The sequence below is a fragment of the Hevea brasiliensis genome, chromosome 18 (assembly GCF_030052815.1).
Source record: "Hevea brasiliensis isolate MT/VB/25A 57/8 chromosome 18, ASM3005281v1, whole genome shotgun sequence".
Classification (NCBI taxonomy): Eukaryota; Viridiplantae; Streptophyta; class Magnoliopsida; order Malpighiales; family Euphorbiaceae; genus Hevea; species Hevea brasiliensis.
In genome coordinates, this window is record NC_079510.1 from 52,080,259 (window position 1) to 52,099,049 (window position 18,791).

The 18,791-nt window shown below is 36.6% G+C and overlaps 2 protein-coding genes and 1 pseudogene across 3 annotated transcripts; all 3 read right to left on the reverse strand.

Annotated features, from left to right (window-relative positions):
* Window positions 1-2,133: 2,133 nt before the first annotated feature.
* On the reverse strand, window positions 2,134-3,965 carry LOC110668677 (uncharacterized). Of its 2 annotated transcripts, none has more exons than XM_021829999.2 (2): window positions 3,947-3,965; window positions 2,134-3,227 (listed from the first exon to the last, which is right to left on the reverse strand). In XM_021829999.2, exon 2 carries the CDS (start codon window positions 3,140-3,142, stop codon window positions 2,249-2,251), a length of 894 nt encoding a protein of 297 aa, XP_021685691.2. In that variant the 5' UTR covers window positions 3,143-3,227; window positions 3,947-3,965; the 3' UTR covers window positions 2,134-2,248. The 2 variants fall into 2 exon arrangements, with proteins under 2 accessions (XP_021685691.2, XP_021685689.2); XM_021829997.2 differs by lacking the exon at window positions 3,947-3,965 and adding an exon at window positions 3,564-3,923.
* Window positions 3,966-6,142: 2,177 nt separating this feature from the next.
* LOC110668772 (pyrophosphate--fructose 6-phosphate 1-phosphotransferase subunit beta-like) lies at window positions 6,143-15,795 on the reverse strand (annotated as a pseudogene).
* Window positions 15,796-16,504: 709 nt separating this feature from the next.
* On the reverse strand, window positions 16,505-17,941 carry LOC110668767 (ankyrin repeat-containing protein ITN1-like). Its single transcript, XM_021830139.2, has 2 exons — window positions 17,536-17,941; window positions 16,505-17,457 (listed from the first exon to the last, which is right to left on the reverse strand). The coding sequence occupies exon 2, from the start codon at window positions 17,425-17,427 to the stop codon at window positions 16,780-16,782; it is 648 nt and encodes a 215-aa protein (XP_021685831.2). The 5' UTR covers window positions 17,428-17,457; window positions 17,536-17,941; the 3' UTR covers window positions 16,505-16,779.
* Between the last annotated feature and the right edge of the window lie 850 nt (window positions 17,942-18,791).

Here is an 18,791-nt window from a genome sequence, read left to right on the forward strand (position 1 = left end):
GGAACAAGAACTGAAGATCAGTTGAGTAATTAACTAGTAAAGCTTGTATTGGGGCTTCCAAATGCCTTAAAGCCACACTAACATATTAAGCATTGTTTTAATTATAGCATGCAGACTATTTCACCGATAAATTTTGACAAACTGACATTATAAACCATAGCAAGAACAACATATAGCAGGGGCAATATGCCTAATATAACATAAATAATCAGGAGCCCGCAGAAGGCTCATGTCTTGTAATAAATCCACTTCACCTGTTTCAATAAAACTGACACAATTCTGCGTGCAGCTTCATGTATTTCACTATCACGAGCAAAAGCAAAAGAATCAACCTGTTAAAAAGAAAAAAAGGAAGCGAACACCAGAATGTTAAAAGAATTGAATAGCTTGTACTACAACCGGGGGCTATAGCGACAACATAGAACATTAGGAAGGCCCTATCATGTAAGCCTTACTTGCTAATGTTACTTCATCTAGAAATATAATAGCACGCACCATCCATTAGGAAGAGAACTTTTCCCAACGATATGGTTCGCTTTCTTCATGGTACTTTGACATCACAATCTCCAGAAGCACATCACACAAAATCAATAATTATTATAGCTTGAAGGAGATTCTGACGGCAATGAATGTTTAGCAGAAGCCTGCAGAAAGCTCAGTTACAATCAATGTTCTTCACAGCTTTCCAAATTGTAAAGCTTGTTTCAGAAACTACAACAACATTGAATTATTCATAAATAATGTTTATTTATTGTATAATTTCTTAGACCGATGCAAATGGGATAAACCTGATCAGGATCCGCATTGGCTACTTGTAGCATTCCAACTCCAAAGAGACCAGATAAAATAGCTTGGTCGTAGAAATTCCGATACAGCGACTTAATTATCGTTGCATAAGTAATCTAATCATATCAGGAAGAGTAAGCATCCATGTCAATGAAAAAGACATCATATTTACACACCAAACTAATGATTCAAAGCAAAATTTGTAGCAATGGAGAATCTTACGGTGATGGAGACGGCGAAGCTGCCACCTGAGAGAGGGGTAAAAGGTAAAGGAAGCATTTGGTGCCGAATAACGAAATCAAGGTAAAAGGTTAAAACCAACAAAGCTAGTAAAAAAAATTGAATTATTAGAATTATTTTTTTTTATAATTAATTTTAATTAAGATTTTACACTTGGGAATCCTTTCATACCACTAAATTTTTAAATTTTAAAATTTAAAAAGTATTAATTAAATGTAAATAAGTGCGAAATTGAAAAAGTGTAATGAAAATAATATAATAAAGTTTAATTATAAATAAATTTATACAATCACATAATTAAAAAAAAAAAAATCCTTTTGTAGCTCATTTCCTTCATTTATTATTTTCTTCTTTTTCCACATGTCTATCAAACAATGTTAGAGCCTCTACTAAACATATTCTAAAGAAAAAATACAACTTAAAAGTAATATCTTTGACATTAAATTTCAAAGTGAAAAACATTTTTATAAAAAATAACATTTTAAATATTATTAAAAAATAAAATGGAAAAAAAATATTTTCCTATTTTAATATCGTTAATATATTAAATTGATTTTTTTTTAATATTCTTTGAATAATAATATAATTAAAAAGGTAAAATTGATCAATATGTAGTTTGAGTTGAACAACCATGTACTTTGGTTCCCTTTCAGTATTGGGCTTGGGCCATTTGGAATGAGCCGGACTCGTGATGAATATTTAACTAGGAATTGATTGTCTTTTTCACCATAATTTTCAATTTCTTTTCTTTTAGTTTACCATAATTTTCATGTTCGTTTTGAAATAAAAAGGAGTCATTTTGCTTTATCAAATATATATATAGAGATGTTGGGTATTTCTACTAGAGAATGCTATTATTTTCATATTATTTTTGTTGTCTCCATGAAAATTGAAAAGTGAGTAATCAATACAAAATTTAAATAGGAATTTCAAATAAAATCAATGCATTATTATTAATGGCTTTAATATGATAGAAGTGATTATTATACAACATTTAAACAACTGTCCCCTTATTTATAATAATATGTTGAAGATATATGTACCACTAAAATGCAGGACAAGTGACAACTAATTAATAATGTAAAAAAAGCAAACATATGCCATTAATTTTCCCAAACAACAATCTTCTTTTCGATTTAGTTAATTAGTTATATACATCACCATCACAAAATCAAACTTAATAATAATCCATTTACAAACAAAATTAAAATATAATTACCACTCAGTACACCTTTTTTGTGAAGAAGCTGCGTAAATTGAATACATTACCACCAACATTAGAGCTCCCACCGTTTCTATTTTCATTACTCCTACACTGTCTATATCCATTACACAATGGCACTTCCAAATTCACAACTTTCCCACCCTCCATCCTTCTTTTACTCTTCATCTTTTCACTGCTCCGTTTCACTGCTTCTGAGAACCCACCTCCTCGCCGCACCTGCCAAACCGGGCTGCTTCGACCCACGTGGACTCCACCCCTACCCGGACTACTCGGCCACTTTCTTGACTTTGACTCCCCCCCTGAATTACTCCTTGAACAAGGCGCACTACTCACCTTTCGGCTTCCTGCAGCTCCGGGAAACATCCTGGGTCGGCCTCCGCTGTTCCCTGCGGATCTACTGCGTGAAAATGGCCATATATTGATATTCAACTCCGCTGAACTCGCTCCACCTTGACTCTTTTTCTCTCTCTTCTTCTCTTTGTCTTTTTCTTTATCCTTATCTTCTTGGTTCTTTCGGGTTGAAGTTTTCTTGTCACCTTTCTTGAAGATATCTCTCCATCTCTTTGAAGCGGTTGAAGAATCTGCAGTTATGGTCTTAGGTGATGCTCGGGGCTCTGCATCAGGATGCGAGTTGGGCAGTTTAGGGTCTGGTTTCGAATCAGGCGGATCAGGGCTGTGGTGGTTGTGGAGGTGGAGTAAATGGAGAGGAAGGAGAACGCCATCAACAAAGAGTTCATCGGCAGAGAGTAGATCGGGTTCCGGGAACGACGGATTTCGGACCATCCAGAACTCAAATTCGGGGGAGTTGGAATCGCTGCTTCTTCTTCCACTGCTGCATGGAGAGAGTAGTAGCTGGGGTGCTTGGCTAGGTATAGTTCTGGGGCTGTCCATGGTTGAGAGAGACGAGGTAAGGCAGGGAAGTGTGTTAGTTTGCTAAGAAGGAGGGAGTAATGTGAGAGTTTGAGTGCAGGTGACCCTACAGGCAATAAAGAAAGGATAATAAGTAAATATAAATATGTAGGGAGAGTGGACAGGCTGCCAATGCCACGAAGTTAGAGTCCATTATCCATGCAGTTGTGCAAGAAGCCAAACAGATAACTATTGAAAAAGGATAAAATTTTATCTGAACACTTGAATTATGGTTAAGCAATGACAATTAGTGATTAACAAATTCTACCAAAATCATAATAACTCATCAAGAAAATACTATTGACATGGAAGGTGAAAGTGATTATTATTACTTTCTCTTTCAACTTCAACTAAAATTAATATTATATACATCTCATTGAGCATTGTCCCTTTCGCCACTTACACAGCACATGCAAAAGTGTACGGACAGTGTAGTGTAAGATGTAACTGATATTTGATCAGGAGAATCTTAGCCATCTGATAGATCCTTGAACCTTGGAACAAAGCAGGATCATTAGTACCATGGAAAGAAATTGAAGATGATAAATAATATTGGAAATGGATACCCAAATATAATATGGGGCCACATCCTCAAAGAAGAGAAAGAGTGATGTCAAGTCATATATGTGTGGTGGTGGGCAAAAGCAATGGATGGAGCTCACCGTCATTAGATGCGTAAAATGGAAAGATATAATAGAGCATTGACATGATATCTTCCAATATGTCCTGTTCTATGGGAGGGAGAATGTCATTTTACTTAATTAAACAGCTAATTTTTATTCTTACCTGGATACATTACATGGGATATGGAGAATGGCAAAGGAAACTTTTAATATTAAAAGTGTTGAAACAGAGAACTTATCACGAATTGTGTAGAGCTAAGCAGGAATACTATATTTAAGAAGGTGGGGATTGTGGAGGAATTGAAAAGAGATAGCAAGCTGGCCTAGGCCCTGTGGTGTGGAAATGGAATTGGAATGGTATGGTCCCTTTTTGGACGCAATTACGTAAACCACAAGAGGGACTTGTGATAAGACGGACATCGCGGCAATAACGGGATCCAGAACCATAAAATTTTTTATGTATATGGACAATCTGATGGGTTCCACATTCCAGACTATATAAACTGCGAATTGGAACCATGTGATGGGCACGAGTCAAATTAAAGTGATAAAAAGAGAGCATCCCACGGTCGCAAATAGACAATGGGGGTTGGAGCCTCTTGGAAAGTGGGGTAATGGGAATCTAAAGGGAGAGAGGATGGTCCAGAGGAGTGAATTGTTAATGCCATTTGTTTGTAGGCAAAATGATGAGGCATGTGCAGGCAAAAACACCATTATTTTTGTTAACGTGTTGGGTCCCATTTTCCCTATGCTCGATGGCAACTGCCCTTGTACCTCTTGTTAATTTACCTCTCTGCACTTCCCAATCAACAGCCATCAATTATATTATTATCACACATAATCTGCTTCATTTCCACTATTAATATTCCAAGATTAGCCCACCATTGAATCTTGTTCTGTTTTCCTAGTGACAAAAACACACATCATCTGAACTTAACTATGCTATAAGCCATCAATGAGTTGTAAAATGAGGAGAAGATATGAATATTTATCAAATAAATCAAAAGCAATTGCTGTGGTGTTTCATTAATGAAGGTAGATTTGAACAATAAATAAATGAGAGAGAATAGAATAGAACCAGACGTTGCCCAACACCCAACATGGCAACATCAATGAGCTGGTTGAGAAATGAGAAAGGGTCTTGGGCAAGTGGCTCAGAGCACTAGGCCTTGGGCTTTCCCCCCTTTCTATCCTTCGATTATCTAACGCTTGACTTTTGTTTTTCATTTTTTTGATGTGATGCTTACCTACTCAGTTTTGTTTTCAAATCTCATAACCAAAACCCTATTTCCCATAAAAATAATAATAAGAAAAACCTAAATTCATATATCTACTATAATTCTGTTCTAGTGGATTTGCAGGCACTCTGCCAGTATAGAATTTTACAATGGAACAAAAATTCTTAGAAGGTATTATGTATGCAACAAAGTTTTTGCAATGGGTGTGATGTTTTTCGTGGATTCTAATGATAAGCGTAGGTATGTTAATATCTAGAATTGTTTTCTAGTTGGTCCAGTGTCTCTTTCATTCAACAAACTATAGCCTACCCAATAAAGCTACGATGGATGAATAACAGTGTATTTCATTTTCAAAGCCGCATAAGATTCATCTCTAAAATTAATAATAATAATAATAATAATAATAATAATACAATTATTATTATTATTATTCTTAGAGGAAATTACGTGCTACAAATCCAAGCGAGCTGAGTTGGAATATACCATGTTCAGGACTGCGCATTGCTCAAGTTTTTCACATACAATAGAAGCCATTGGTAGAGGACTAGAGGTCGTACAATTGACTAACAGTGCCCTCCCCCTTCTGCTCCTGAAAATTTTGGTTAGCTGCCCATCCCCACCCACTACCAAAGGTGAGATAAAATTCCTGATGCTGAAGCTTTATAGCTGATAGCGTGCCCTTTTTTTTTTTTTTTTTTTTTAAACCATTGCATCCATCCACCTCGCGATTTCCCTTTTCAATTCGCTTGTATCTTTCCCTTCTGTGAACGCGAATAGAGAATGTGTCGAAATCAAAGGGGTTCAAGGGCGTTGTCGTAGCCCTACATATCTCATTCGCCACACATCAGATTCATCACCCCCGCGCAGCCCTACATATCTCATTCGCCACACATCAGATTCATCACCCCCGCGCGGCCCCCAACACCCCACCACACCCCACCCCCCTCTTCCAGCTTTCTTCTTTCCTTCAGAAGGGCTTAGCATCATCCTCAAAGAAAGAGTGTCCAACAGCTTTGATGAACTTCAGTCTCTCGACAAGCCTAATCTCATCCTTAATTGCATGACAAGGGCACATTATTTCAATACCTTTAGAGTGCGGCGACATCAGTTGAAGACTTGAGTTTCGATGGGCAATGAGAATTGCCTGAATTATATTTTTTATTTTTATAATTATAAATCAATGACACAAAAGACTTCCATTTGAAACTTCAATATACAAGTGCAGCTGATAGAAGTAAATTGTAAAGCTAAACCAACAAGAAACGCGAAAATCCTACACTTAAGAAACAACAATAATAACCGGAGAAGGGAGGAAAAGAAAAGAGCAACAACAGAAAGAAGATTTGCACCGGTAGAGCATGAATTTCCGCCCATCCGCAATCCCATACACACCAAAGCGTGAGCTCCCAATTCTAACAATAAGGTGTGATTAACAGCATCAGATCCTAGGCCCATAAATTGGATTGGACCTGAGATTAAATAAAATAGAGAGTTGATCATATAAACTTGATTTAGTTCATGTTTACTATAGAATTCAGTCAAATAATGCCAACCCATCATCAAGGAGACAGTTTGTCAGATTATAGCTTACCAGGACTAATGTATCGATTCTTAAGTGCCCACTCATCCCGCATGGATGTAAATTTTTTGAACGGCGCACCTGAAATCCCATTCACAATAATGAATTTACTGCTTAAAATTTATCAGCAGAATCTAGATATATCACCGCAAATAAATGTATGCTAGTATGAATGGTGACAGCTACGTTATACTATAAAAACAAATGTCAACTTAACCATCAGCGGAAAAATGGACCTAACAGAAAGATAATGTGAATGATAACAAATTCTAACCTTCAAGCTCCACCATTGCCTTCTTAATCACAGGCTTGAATTTACCTGCCAAAAGAAGGGGAAAAAAAGAGAACAATATTTCAGATAGTTAAAATGATTAAACTAAAAAAAATAACAGCCAAAAAATTCATAATAATAATAATGTTGATAGAATATTGCTGGATCCCTTGAACAAAGTTTTGGCGACAGTGCGAGTCTCAGCTTACATTCTCATGTATAATAAACAACCTTACTACTGCATTGTGAATTAACAATATCTTATTTTACAAGCAAAAGAATATTAATTAATAAAGGTGCCAAAAGGGTCCCACTCATGCACATTATCCATGTCAAATACATAGCATGTCTTGTGCTTATCAAAGGAGCAAATAGAACTATTATATCATCAGCACAAAAAGGGACACTCTGATATGTTACAAGTTTGTTTTATAAAAAATGTAACAAGGATTCTGAAAGGATGAAAGCATACCGTGTCTCCTCTCCACGTCCATCAAAGAAGTCAGTGCAGTGCCACCTACTGTCCATTCTGTAACAGGAGCACACAAATTCCCAACCTGAAGACGCAACGAAATTGAATAACATCAATTCAGTAATATAATATCATAGTCTTTGCGTTTTTTTTCCCCTCTAATAAAGCTCAAACAGTCCAGAACCACTCTAGAGATGAAACAAAGATAGAAGGTCAAACAAAGATAGAAGATGGAAAATACAAATAAAATGCTAGGGGTAGACCCACTCACTGATGATATCAACCCAGTTTTTCCACTGTGAAGGAGGGCTCCAGCTCCATATCCCAAAGCATAGCAGTATGTTGCATCAAATTTTGTTGGCAAACCACACCTTCCTTCATAACTGAGACGTAGAAATCAGATATCAGGTTGAATCCCTCGAAGGAAAACCTCGAAGCAAACTCAACTCAATTCAACTCAACTAAGCTTTTATCCCAAGAATTTAGAGTCGGCTACATGTATTCTCTTTCTACATTCTAAAAGATTTTGGGTTAAATCTTCGGAAATGTATAATGCTTCTAAGGCATGTTGTACTACTCTCCTCCAAATCAGTTTAGATCTACCCCTTCTTTTCTTTCTATCCTCTAACCTAATGTGCTCCATTTGTCTAACTGGAGCTTTCATATGTCTACGCTTCACATGACCAAGCCACCTCAATCTACCTTCTCTTAACTTATCCTCAATTGACACCACTCCTACCTTTTCTCTAATACTCTCATTATGGACTTTATCTAGTCTAGTATGACCACTCATCCACCTTAACATTCTCGTCTCCGCGACTCTTATCTTAGACACATGACTTCTTCAGTGCCCAACACTCATTACCATATAACATGACCGGTCGTATTGTTGTACGGTAAAATTTTCCTTTCAACTTATTGTGAATCTTGCGATCACAAAAAACTCCCGTGGTACTTCTCCACTTCAACCATTCGGCTTTAATCCTATGACTAGCATCCTCTGCACACATAGTTATTAAAGGCTCAAGGCGCACTAAGGGGCCAAGGAGTCCTGGAGCCTAGGCGCCAAGGAGTCCTGGAGCCTAGCCGCAAGGCTCAAGGCTCAAGCGCGCGCCTGAGTGAGGTGAGGCGCAAAAGTAAAAAATTTAAAAAGTTCACAAAAATCAAATAAATGTGATGCTTTTCTTTTTTTTTCCTTTGGCATATGTCTTGAATTGGGTTTGCTGGTTTGAGTTTAAGTGGTTGTCTTTTTTGCTAATGAAAGTGCTCGCTAAAGATAGAAATAAAGAAAGCATGCCTTTCTAGAACCTTGTGCCTGGAACAAAGGCGCACACCTAGGCGCATAAGGCGCACACCTAGGAGCATAAGGCGCTAGGGTTCGAGCCTGGTAAGCTTTGAGCCTGAGGCGCGCCTTTAATAACTATGTCTGCACATCCCCCATCTACTTGAAGGATTGAATCGGGATATTTAAAGTTATTACTTTGGGACAGTACCACTCCATCCAAACTAACTCCTTTTTTATCACCAGTTCGGCTTCATTGAACTTGCAATGCATGTATTCTGTCTTCGTTCTACTTAACTTAAAACCCTTTGACTCTAGAGTACTTCTCCAAAGCTCTAACTTTCTATTGACTCCTTCTCACGTCTCATCTATCAGAACTATATTATCTGCAAACATCATGCACCAAAGGATACTCTCTTGTATATGTTTCGTCAATTCATCTAAAACTAATGTAAAAAGGTAATGGCTTACAGCTGAACCTTGGTGTAATCCAATTGAGATAGGAAAATCCCTTGTGTCCTCTCCCACTGTGCGCACAATAGTAATTACTCCTTCATACATATCTTTCAAACCTTGTATGTAACTAATAAATACCCTCTTTTGTTCTAACACTCTCCATAAGACATCTCTTGGAACACTATCATAAGCTTTCTCCAAATCGATAAAAACCATGTGTAGATCTTTCTTCACATCTCTATATTTCTCCATCAAGCTTCTAATGAGAAAGATCACTTCCATAGTTGAACGACCGGGCATAAAGCCAAATTGATTGGGAGAGATAGAAGTGTCATGACGTAGTCGATGTTCCACAATTCTCTCCCACAACTTCATAGTATGGCTCCTAAGTTTAATTACCCTATAGTTTGAGCAACTCTGTATATCTCCCTTATTTTTTAAAATAGGTACTAAAATACTCATCCTCCATTCATCAGCCATTTTCTTTGAGTTTAGAATCTTATTAAACAATTTAGTTAATCATGCCACTCCCATATCTCCCAAACACTTCCACACTTTAATTGATATTTCATCGGGTTCACAAGCTTTACCCACTTTCATTCTCTTAAGTGCTTCCTTTACTTCTAAAAATCTAATCATTCTAGTATAATTCACATTCTTTTCTACTGCTCTGTAGTCTATATTCACGCTATTAACACTTTGACTGTTATTAAAGAGATCATCAAAATAATTTCTTCATCTTTCTTTAATGCCATCATCTTTCACCAACACTTTTCCTTCTTTATCCTTAATGCACCTAACTTGATTGAGATCTTAACATTCATTTTCTCTCCTCCTTGCTAATTTATAAATATCTTTCTCCCCTTCTTTAGTTTCAAGTTTCTCATATAATTTTCCAAAGACTTGACTAACTGCCTTTTTTACCTCTTTCTTTACTATCTTGTACTGTTCATATGCCTCATTATTATCACACTTAGATAATTTCTTATACCATTCCCTCTTTCTCTTCATTGCCTTTTGTACTTCCTCATTTCACCACCATCTCTCTTTTGAGGGTAGTCCATGTCTTCTAGACTCTTCAAGTACTTTTCTAGCTACTTCTCTAATCTTTGATGCCATTTGTATCCACATATCATTGGCCTCCACATCCAGCTTCCATGCTTCGGACTCGAAAAGCTCATTTTTGAACTTTGCTTGCCTTACTCCTTTGAACTCCCACCATTTTGTTCGGGCTACACTATTTCTTCTAACCTTACTTGAATTGTTCCTAAACTTGACATCTAAGACCACTAACTGATGTTGACTTGTTAAAGCCTCTCCTAGAATGACCTTGCAATCCTTGCATACGGCTCTATTTGTCTTCCTGGTTAAGAGGAAGTCAATTTGACTTCTATATTGCCCACTTTTAAAAATCACTAAATGTGACTCTCTTTTTATAAAATAGGTATTTGCTAGTATTAGATCGTATGCCATAGCAAAATCCAGGATACTTTTTCCCTCCTCATTTTGGCTGCCAAAACCAAAACCTCTATGAACATTCTCATAACCTTGCCTATCACTTCCTACATGTCCATTCAAATCTCCACCAATGAAAACATTCTCTTCATTCGGTATGCTTTGCATTAGACCATCCATATCTTCCCAAAACCTTTGTTTACTCTCACTACCTAGTCCTATTTGTGGGGCATAAGCACTAACTATATTTATTGTTTCTCCTTCTAGTACTAGCTTTACTAATATAATTCTATCTCATACTCTTTTCACAGCTATTACAGCATCTTTCAATGTCCTGTTTATGATTATACCCACTCCGTTCTTGTTTCTCTCCTTTTCGGTAAATCACAATTTGTACCATGAATTACCCACTTTCTTACTTTTCTCTCCTACCCATTTAGTCTCCTGAATGCAAGCAATATTCACCCTTCTCCTTTCTAAGGTATCCACAAGCTCCATTAATTTTCTTGTAAGTGATTCAACATTCCAAGTACCAACCCTGATTCTCCTCCTATCCTATTCCTTCCTAATTGATCTTCTTCTATGATATCTTCTATTGTTCTCTATGCATATCTTGTGTTCTGTTCCATTATCTATTCTACTATATGTCCTATGGACTAACTTCTTTACCCACACCCGTCCATGATGTGGAAACCTTGCTCATTTAACACCACACCCGAGCGTCGGCATGGCGCGTCTCTTTCGGTGAACACCCTACACCATTGCATATTTCTTACTACACCCAGGCCATTATCCTAACAATAACATTGTTGCATCAGTGAGTACAAGAATGATAACCTCAAAACAGAAAAATCACATACTTATACACATGGATTCTGGAGAGATACTAAAAATTTAGATATTCTTTAGTTAAAGGTGATAATTAACCAAAGAAGTGGGACTGTCCTTTGAATTGTGCATTATATAAGCCTTGCTGCTTCCTCTTCTCCAACTCAGTTTCAACCATTTGAATAAGCATTTTTTCTGTTTCTATTCTAGCAACCTAAAGAGTAAAAAACAAAAAATAATACCCATAAAAACTCAAGCAATAAAGAATAATACACAGCAATGATACATGATAAATACCTGGACATTTCCATGTGGATCTCTCTCCAGCATCAATTGTTCCTGAATTGCTTGTGGCAGAAATTCAAAAAGCTGCAGAGATTGACTTGTAAGTTTCTTTTTCCATAGCCCACCTTCATCAACAACACCATGGGCCAAACTTTCATTCAGTTCTGCAATGAGATGCTGCACCTGCAGAGTAACAAGAGATATATACGCCAATTAACATTTGAAAATATTTGTGTGCAAATGCAGAACAAAACTAAACACAAAATGATTACCCATTATGCATGACCATTTCAACATGCATACATGCCTAAGGTAGGTGATGTCGAAAGTTTTTAAGATTGACAATTGGTACCTCAGGAATGAAATCAATTAAACCTTCAGGAATAAGGATCACACCATAGTTAAAACCCAGATCAGCACGTTTACAGATTACATCTACAATGTAGTCAGTAACATTTTTCAGCGTCAGCTTCTTTGCAGCAACCTGCGACAAAAAAGAATCAGGTCAGAAGCATATATGCATGTGTGTGTGCGTGAGTGCATGTAATGAACTGCCTAGGACTTGACAAACTACCCTTCAAACCAAGCTCAGTCCTATGCAAACGCCCAGTGCATGTGCCAACAATATCACTAAGCCCAGCTTTTAAATATCAACTCTGAGCATAACTGCATTAAAGTAAAAGGACCGTATTTACATGCAACATAGAAGGGGAAATTTTAGAACACCAACAATAGAACTAGCTTCTAGTGTGTCAACCAAAAAAATTATTAGTTATCTCAGTGCATCCATTAGTTAAAATTCTGATGACTCATAGTAGCATGCTGATAATCATCAGTAACCATACATAACTGAATCAGCCAATAATTTTAAACTGACACAAATATAAAGAGGCACCTCTTCTCCAATGATTGTAATATTTGGATGAGTTTGCAAAGCACACTCTAAAGTAATGTGTGAAGCTGCATGCCCCATAAGCCGTACAACTGCAGTGAAGACACATTCGCACCAATAAGTACATAATCTTAACAATTCTTTCAGTATAAATATACTTAACAATTCTTTCAGTATAAATATATCTATGTTTGCACATGTAAATATGTTAAATGTGTTGGAGAGAGAGAAAGAGTTAAGCAAACCATAGAAGTTGAAGATAATAGAATCTAGGGTGACAAACAATGTACTGATTCATAAGAAAATTGAATTTCGGGATTTTCATATATGCCTTTAGATGAGGGAACATGGTAACACAATTCAAAAAGCCAAAAGTTAGTTTTCCCATTTCTATACAGAATTTCAGACAATGAATGACAACATTAAAGCAATTGACAACTAAGAAGAGTTCTAACAAACTGAATGATTATGTACAGAAAGGACTATTTGTCAACATGATTGTCAAGTAACTATTCTAATATTAGCTAAGCTTCAAATTCATCAAGTGGAGAAAAGGAACTTTATCCGCAAGTTGTACTCAACCTATGCACTTAACAGTGATAATATTTTCCAGTTGATCGAGCATCAATCATTACATTTCCAATCATTTCTGAATATATCTGCATGTACCAAATATATTACAGTTATTTTTGCAACATACATAGATAACTATTGCAGATCAGACTTGGCATTGTTGTAACCTAATCCACAGAGTAAAAAATTCCCACTACAGCAATAATGAAATGTAACAGCATTGAAGAAGGATAGATTCTGACAGGTAAAGAATCAAGTAATAATAACGCAACAAATTTACCACAGAACAGGAAATAATTTTAAGAGTACCGTAGTCAGACGACCACAAAGATGTTTGTAAAATGGTAAAGTCCGGAATTGTCTACAAGCCAGATAGTGTGTCCAAGGATAGAATGTACAAAATGCAGAAATAAAGTTGACTATGGATAAAGCAAAACGAATGTAGCTGAAACTATCAATGATTAAAGAATTAAGTCAATTAGGAGGACAAGTACCAGGGGCTTCACATTTGGCAAAATGAAGTTCTTAAATAATCCATTAAAATACTACAAGAGACTGCTTCATGTAAACAACTTTCCATCCAATCACATAAACTGATTTGAAATAATTTTTTCCCTCACCAAAAAATACATAAAATATAGAAAGTAAAGCCAAAAAGTTTTATCGCATGAAAAATACATAAGTATAACCACCTTGCATGCAGTATCAAATCCAAAACTGGTTGGGACCTCTTTGCATTTCAGATCACCATCAATGGTCTTTGGGCATCCAATTACCCTAGTTTTCATATTTTTACTCCTGATAGAACAAGTGAAGGAAATTAAAGTTATATTGATAAGACCTTCATTGTTTAAAAAATGAAGAAAAACTTTTGTTCTCATCACTACAGCAACAGCAACCCATTTCAAAACATTTTCCAATAATAAACTTTGTCATGGCATACCTGAAGTTTTCAGCAAGAAGGCAAGCATTAGTGTTTTGAGTCATCCCCACCAATAACAACAAGCACATCCAAATCAAGCTTCAATGCTGTCTCTGCAGCTTGTTTAAACTACAAAACACATTGCACACCTAATTAATTTCAACAAGTCCTGCAAAAACACAAATGTGAAGAAGCGAAAAAAGAGGCTCACCTGCTCAGGTGTTTCAATTTTGTCCCTTCCACTACAGATCATATCAAAACCACCCTGAAAATTTGTATTTGGAACATAATCAGATACAGCCCTTCATAGAAACATGATAATGTGCCAAAAATAAATTGGTAAAACAGGTGAATGTACATATCGAAACTTATTGAATACTAAGTCTAGTTAAATTTCCAAAGGAAACAACTTTCAAATTAAAATGTGAAAAGCTAAATTTTAATAATAGTAGATAAAAGCATATAACCAACTAATTAGTACTTAAAACCTTCCCTTTAGTGCAATTGCCATTACCTCAATTTTTAGATTTACTCCAAGTCATCACACATTCACTTTGATAAAAAAAAAGGGAAAAAATTACCTGACTTCTGTAGGGATAAATATAATCAGCAGTTAATTCTACATATTTGCACTTCATGATCCCAGCAGGACAACCTCTAAACCCATATAATATGCTTCCCTTCGCACGGTCCTGCAAGTAATCTACCACCAGCACCACCAACCACCACAGATTACATTCAGAAAATAAACCAGCGCCGGAAATGAAATGCATTGATATTCAAATAGTCGGAAGAATAAGATCCTCACCGAAGATTCCAGAGATCACATTGTGTCCACCAGAAGCCTGACCTCCAGATAAAACAACACCAATCTTCAGTTTCTGATCCGAAGGTACTGAATCAGCCCCATTGGGCACCAACATTGACGATGGTTGTCCAAAAAGATTTGGAAATAGCTTCGCGATCTCATCTAAAAGCAACACGTAATACATATAAAAAAAATATTTTTAAAATATACAGGAATAGCAAAGCGACAATGTAGTTTCACTTCTAGAAACAAAATTCAAAACCTAGTCCCCTCGATTTTCCCGGCAAAAAAGTGAGAGAGAGACTGGAGATTTTGTTGAGTTCACTTCACTGAATCAATTGATTGACAGCGGATCAAAATTAAAATGGAAACAATAAATAAGACCTGGATTGCCAGCCGCGGAGCTTGGGGAGCCTTCGACGATTTTGAAGCGGTTTTTGAGGACAGAAGGGAGAGGAAGGGCGTGGTCGATCCGACTCGCTTGCACTTCACTGTAAAAAGAAGCGACGCGGCCCGTCGCCGGAGAGGACTTGAAGGTGGGAACTCTGCCGTTAGTTACAAAAGAAGGAGCCATGGAGTTGGTGGTTGTTGGTTTAACTCTCGGTTAACAGGCTTTTAGGTCCAGGGGGAGAGTGAGGGACTGAGTCGAGTGATGAGAGTAGAAAAAGAAGGTTCTTGTTTAAGAGAAATTATATCATACTAAACAATTCACACCGCTGAAAGGGTAAGATGGTCATTTTAACTTCCGAGTCAACGGAATCTCCGCCCCGGAAAGGTAGTTGCCCTCCGGTTTGTTATGAGAGAGGGCTAGAATGATAAGAGTTTCAGAAAAATCAGGAGTGGACGTATTACACGTGGCGCAATGTGGGGCTCAGTTTGGTAGGAATTGCTGATAATTGGGATGGGCAGCGATTCTCATCTCACCGAACCTTCAACTGGTTGGTGGGAGCGAGTGAATCCAAAACGCCGGAGGATATCGTAATTAGCAAGGAAAAGATGATGGATTTAGGCAGTGGATGTGGCAAGTACAAGTAGGATGAAACAAATGGTGTTTATCCCTTGATAAAGCATGTCATTCACAATTTGATTTTGTTAGCAAAAGCTGCTTTTTTTTTCTTTTTTCCTATTCGATAAATTTATTCAAATTCATAATTACTTCTCTCAATAATATATTTTTCAAAAAATTAAACATAAACTCCCCCGTAGAAAATAGGATTCACCATCACTGTACCTACACTTGTGCTGGCATAAAACCTATGCTTTCGCTAGCAAAACAATAGGCTCTTAAAACGCGCATCAGTGTGTGCTCCCATCTGGTTACAACAGTAAGTTCCATAGGCCTTTTGTAGACTCAGATTGAGAAGATGGTATTTTAGTTTCAAACTCTTTTTTTTTTTTTTTTTTAATTTTAAATTCTACTAAAAGAGCAGTTTTACAAAACTATTTTGCTGTTCTAAAAAATTTGGTATTTGATTTGGTGTGAATTGTTCTTGTTACCGGATGCTTATATAGATGGCTATATCTATAACGTCGTGGCCACAGAGCGAAAAGAAATGTGAATCTTATCATCAATTTATTAGGAAAGAATTTATAGATACCTATCATCCATCTGATGAAGAAGCTTTGAGTTTGACGCAAATATTAGTGAATTATAGAAAACACCATACATAGTGGAAATTTGAACAACTTAATCCTCAAGTGTAGCAACTAAAGTTGTAACACATTAAATCAATTCATTGAACATCCTCACAACACTTGAAGAAAAATGATTTCCTATAACAATACATAACATAAGCATTTTATTTTTGGTTTACCAAGAAATAGTAGGTCTTTTTGTCCAAATTCAAATGTGCACCCACTCTCTTTGGACTATTTGATCTACCCCTTTATTCGATTGAGTGTGTAATTTGTTGTAGTACTCCACACAAGCAAGTATCAGACAAATAAAATTGAAGTATGTGATTTTGCCATGGGGCTGTTGTGATCTGCTGGTAGCATGCATGTGCTCAAGGGAGCTACCTGCCTTGCCTTTCTAAGCAAGTACTTGTAAGTTTTTGTCAGTGATGAATAAAGGGGGAAATAAGACAGGGCAAAGATGCCTACTGGAATAAAGGAAAGTGCATATAGAGTGATTTTAGTCCAGCTTTCCTTGGTGTGAATCATAAGGAAGATTGTTGCTCCAAACGATATCATCATCATGGCCACAGATAAAAACAAAAATGTGAAGCCTAGCATCAACTTGCTAGGAAGCGACTGTTTGAAGTCCTCAAATCTGAAAGGTGATGAAAGAATTGAGAGAAACGTTACAACCGCTGTCAATGCAAAATTCAAAGAGAGTACGTCTGTGACCGTGAAAACCACAAACAATGGTTGATTCAGGAGGACTGGAAGGCCAGTACTGCTTTGATTACCGCCTGGTACTGTGTAGGCCGCAGCAAATGCAACAGTAGCGATGAGAACTGCCACAACAGAGCATCCTTCTGCAGTGCTTTTTAGCCATTCTTTACCTGCACTTCGAAGTTCTGAATTTACAGTGTTGAAAAACTCATCCGCAGGGAGTTTCATATTGTTTTGATGATACATGAAGTGGGATGGAGTGATTTCTTGCACCCTCTGCACCCACACAAAAGTAAGTTATAAAAGTGATGATTATGTGTATATGAGGGGAAGCAGAAAGTCTAAAATTTGCACCTCAAACCATAATAACTCCTCTTGCAATAGCAACGCAGGGCCTTCCACCTTCTCAGCTACAAAATCTTTTCTTTTCAAGGCGACAGTGTGCAGTATCGTGTTGCCATTATTGTCAATCTAGGATACACGGAAACGGGAGGTGGGAGCGTTTCCCCGTTCTGGAAACGTTTCCTTGCCGGAAACGTTAGGACACGGCGAGGAAACGTCTCCGGGCCGTTTCCGTAATTCATTGAAATCGGAAACGCGTTTCCTTCGCCGGACACGCGTTTCTTAAAAAAAAAAAAAAGTCGCCCACCTGCAGGAAGAAAGGAGAAGGCAAAGAAAAAAGAAGAAGAAGAAGAAGAAGAAGAAGGAGGAGTACCTGGTGGGGGCAACGTGCCGGCGGTAGGTGACTGGTCCCCGATGCGCTGCTCCTTCTTCGATGGCTCGCTCCTTCTTCGATGGCTCACTCCTTCCCCGAATCCTAATACCCACATTATTTCCTATTTGAAAATCTTTTTTAATCATTATTATTTTTTTTATTCAATTTTCACTTTATCAAAACTTTAAATCCTTATTTTCAGTATTTTAATATTAATTTTATTATTCTATATATTTATTATTTCAATTATTTATAATTATAAATATATAAATAATCTAATTAATTAATTAAATAATTAATTTTATTATTTTTTTCTTTTTTTAAAATTTAAATTTGTTATAATTAGGACTTTCAAATTCATATATATATATATATATATATATATATATATATATTGTTGTCCCAAAATAGTCCAAGAGGGGGGTGAATTGGACTTTAACAATTTTTCGGCCCTTGCTTATAGCCTAATGAAAAATTGTGGCTTTGTTCAACTATGTGATTCTTCTATATAACGAGAAAGTAATATGTGCTTCAACAATGTGTTTCTATGTTGCAATTCAATTCTCAATCAATGTATATGGCAATCTCTAATAAAGCATTTATCAACTAATTTTCTCAAGTCTCTCAATATGTCCACAAATTTATCAACTCAATCTATTTAACCAACATTCACTATCATGTATATGAGAAAAGAAATTTAAATTGCATAAAAGTAAAAGAGGTAAAGGTTAGAGAAATCAAACACAAGGATTTTATAGTGGTTCGGCTTAGCTAGCCTACATCCACTCTCTCAAAGAACCCTCTTTGAGTCTTTTCTCCACTATTTGCTCTTTTGAAGGCAAGAGACCAAAAGCCCTTTACAATTTCTCAACACCAAGCTTTTACACCAAGGTAG

Coding starts and splice junctions, on each gene's coding strand:
- LOC110668677 (XM_021829999.2), bottom strand. CDS start 3,142: ATGGACAGCCCCAGAACTATACCTAGCCAAGCACCCCAGCTACTACTC.
- LOC110668767 (XM_021830139.2), bottom strand. CDS start 17,427: ATGTATCATCAAAACAATATGAAACTCCCTGCGGATGAGTTTTTCAAC.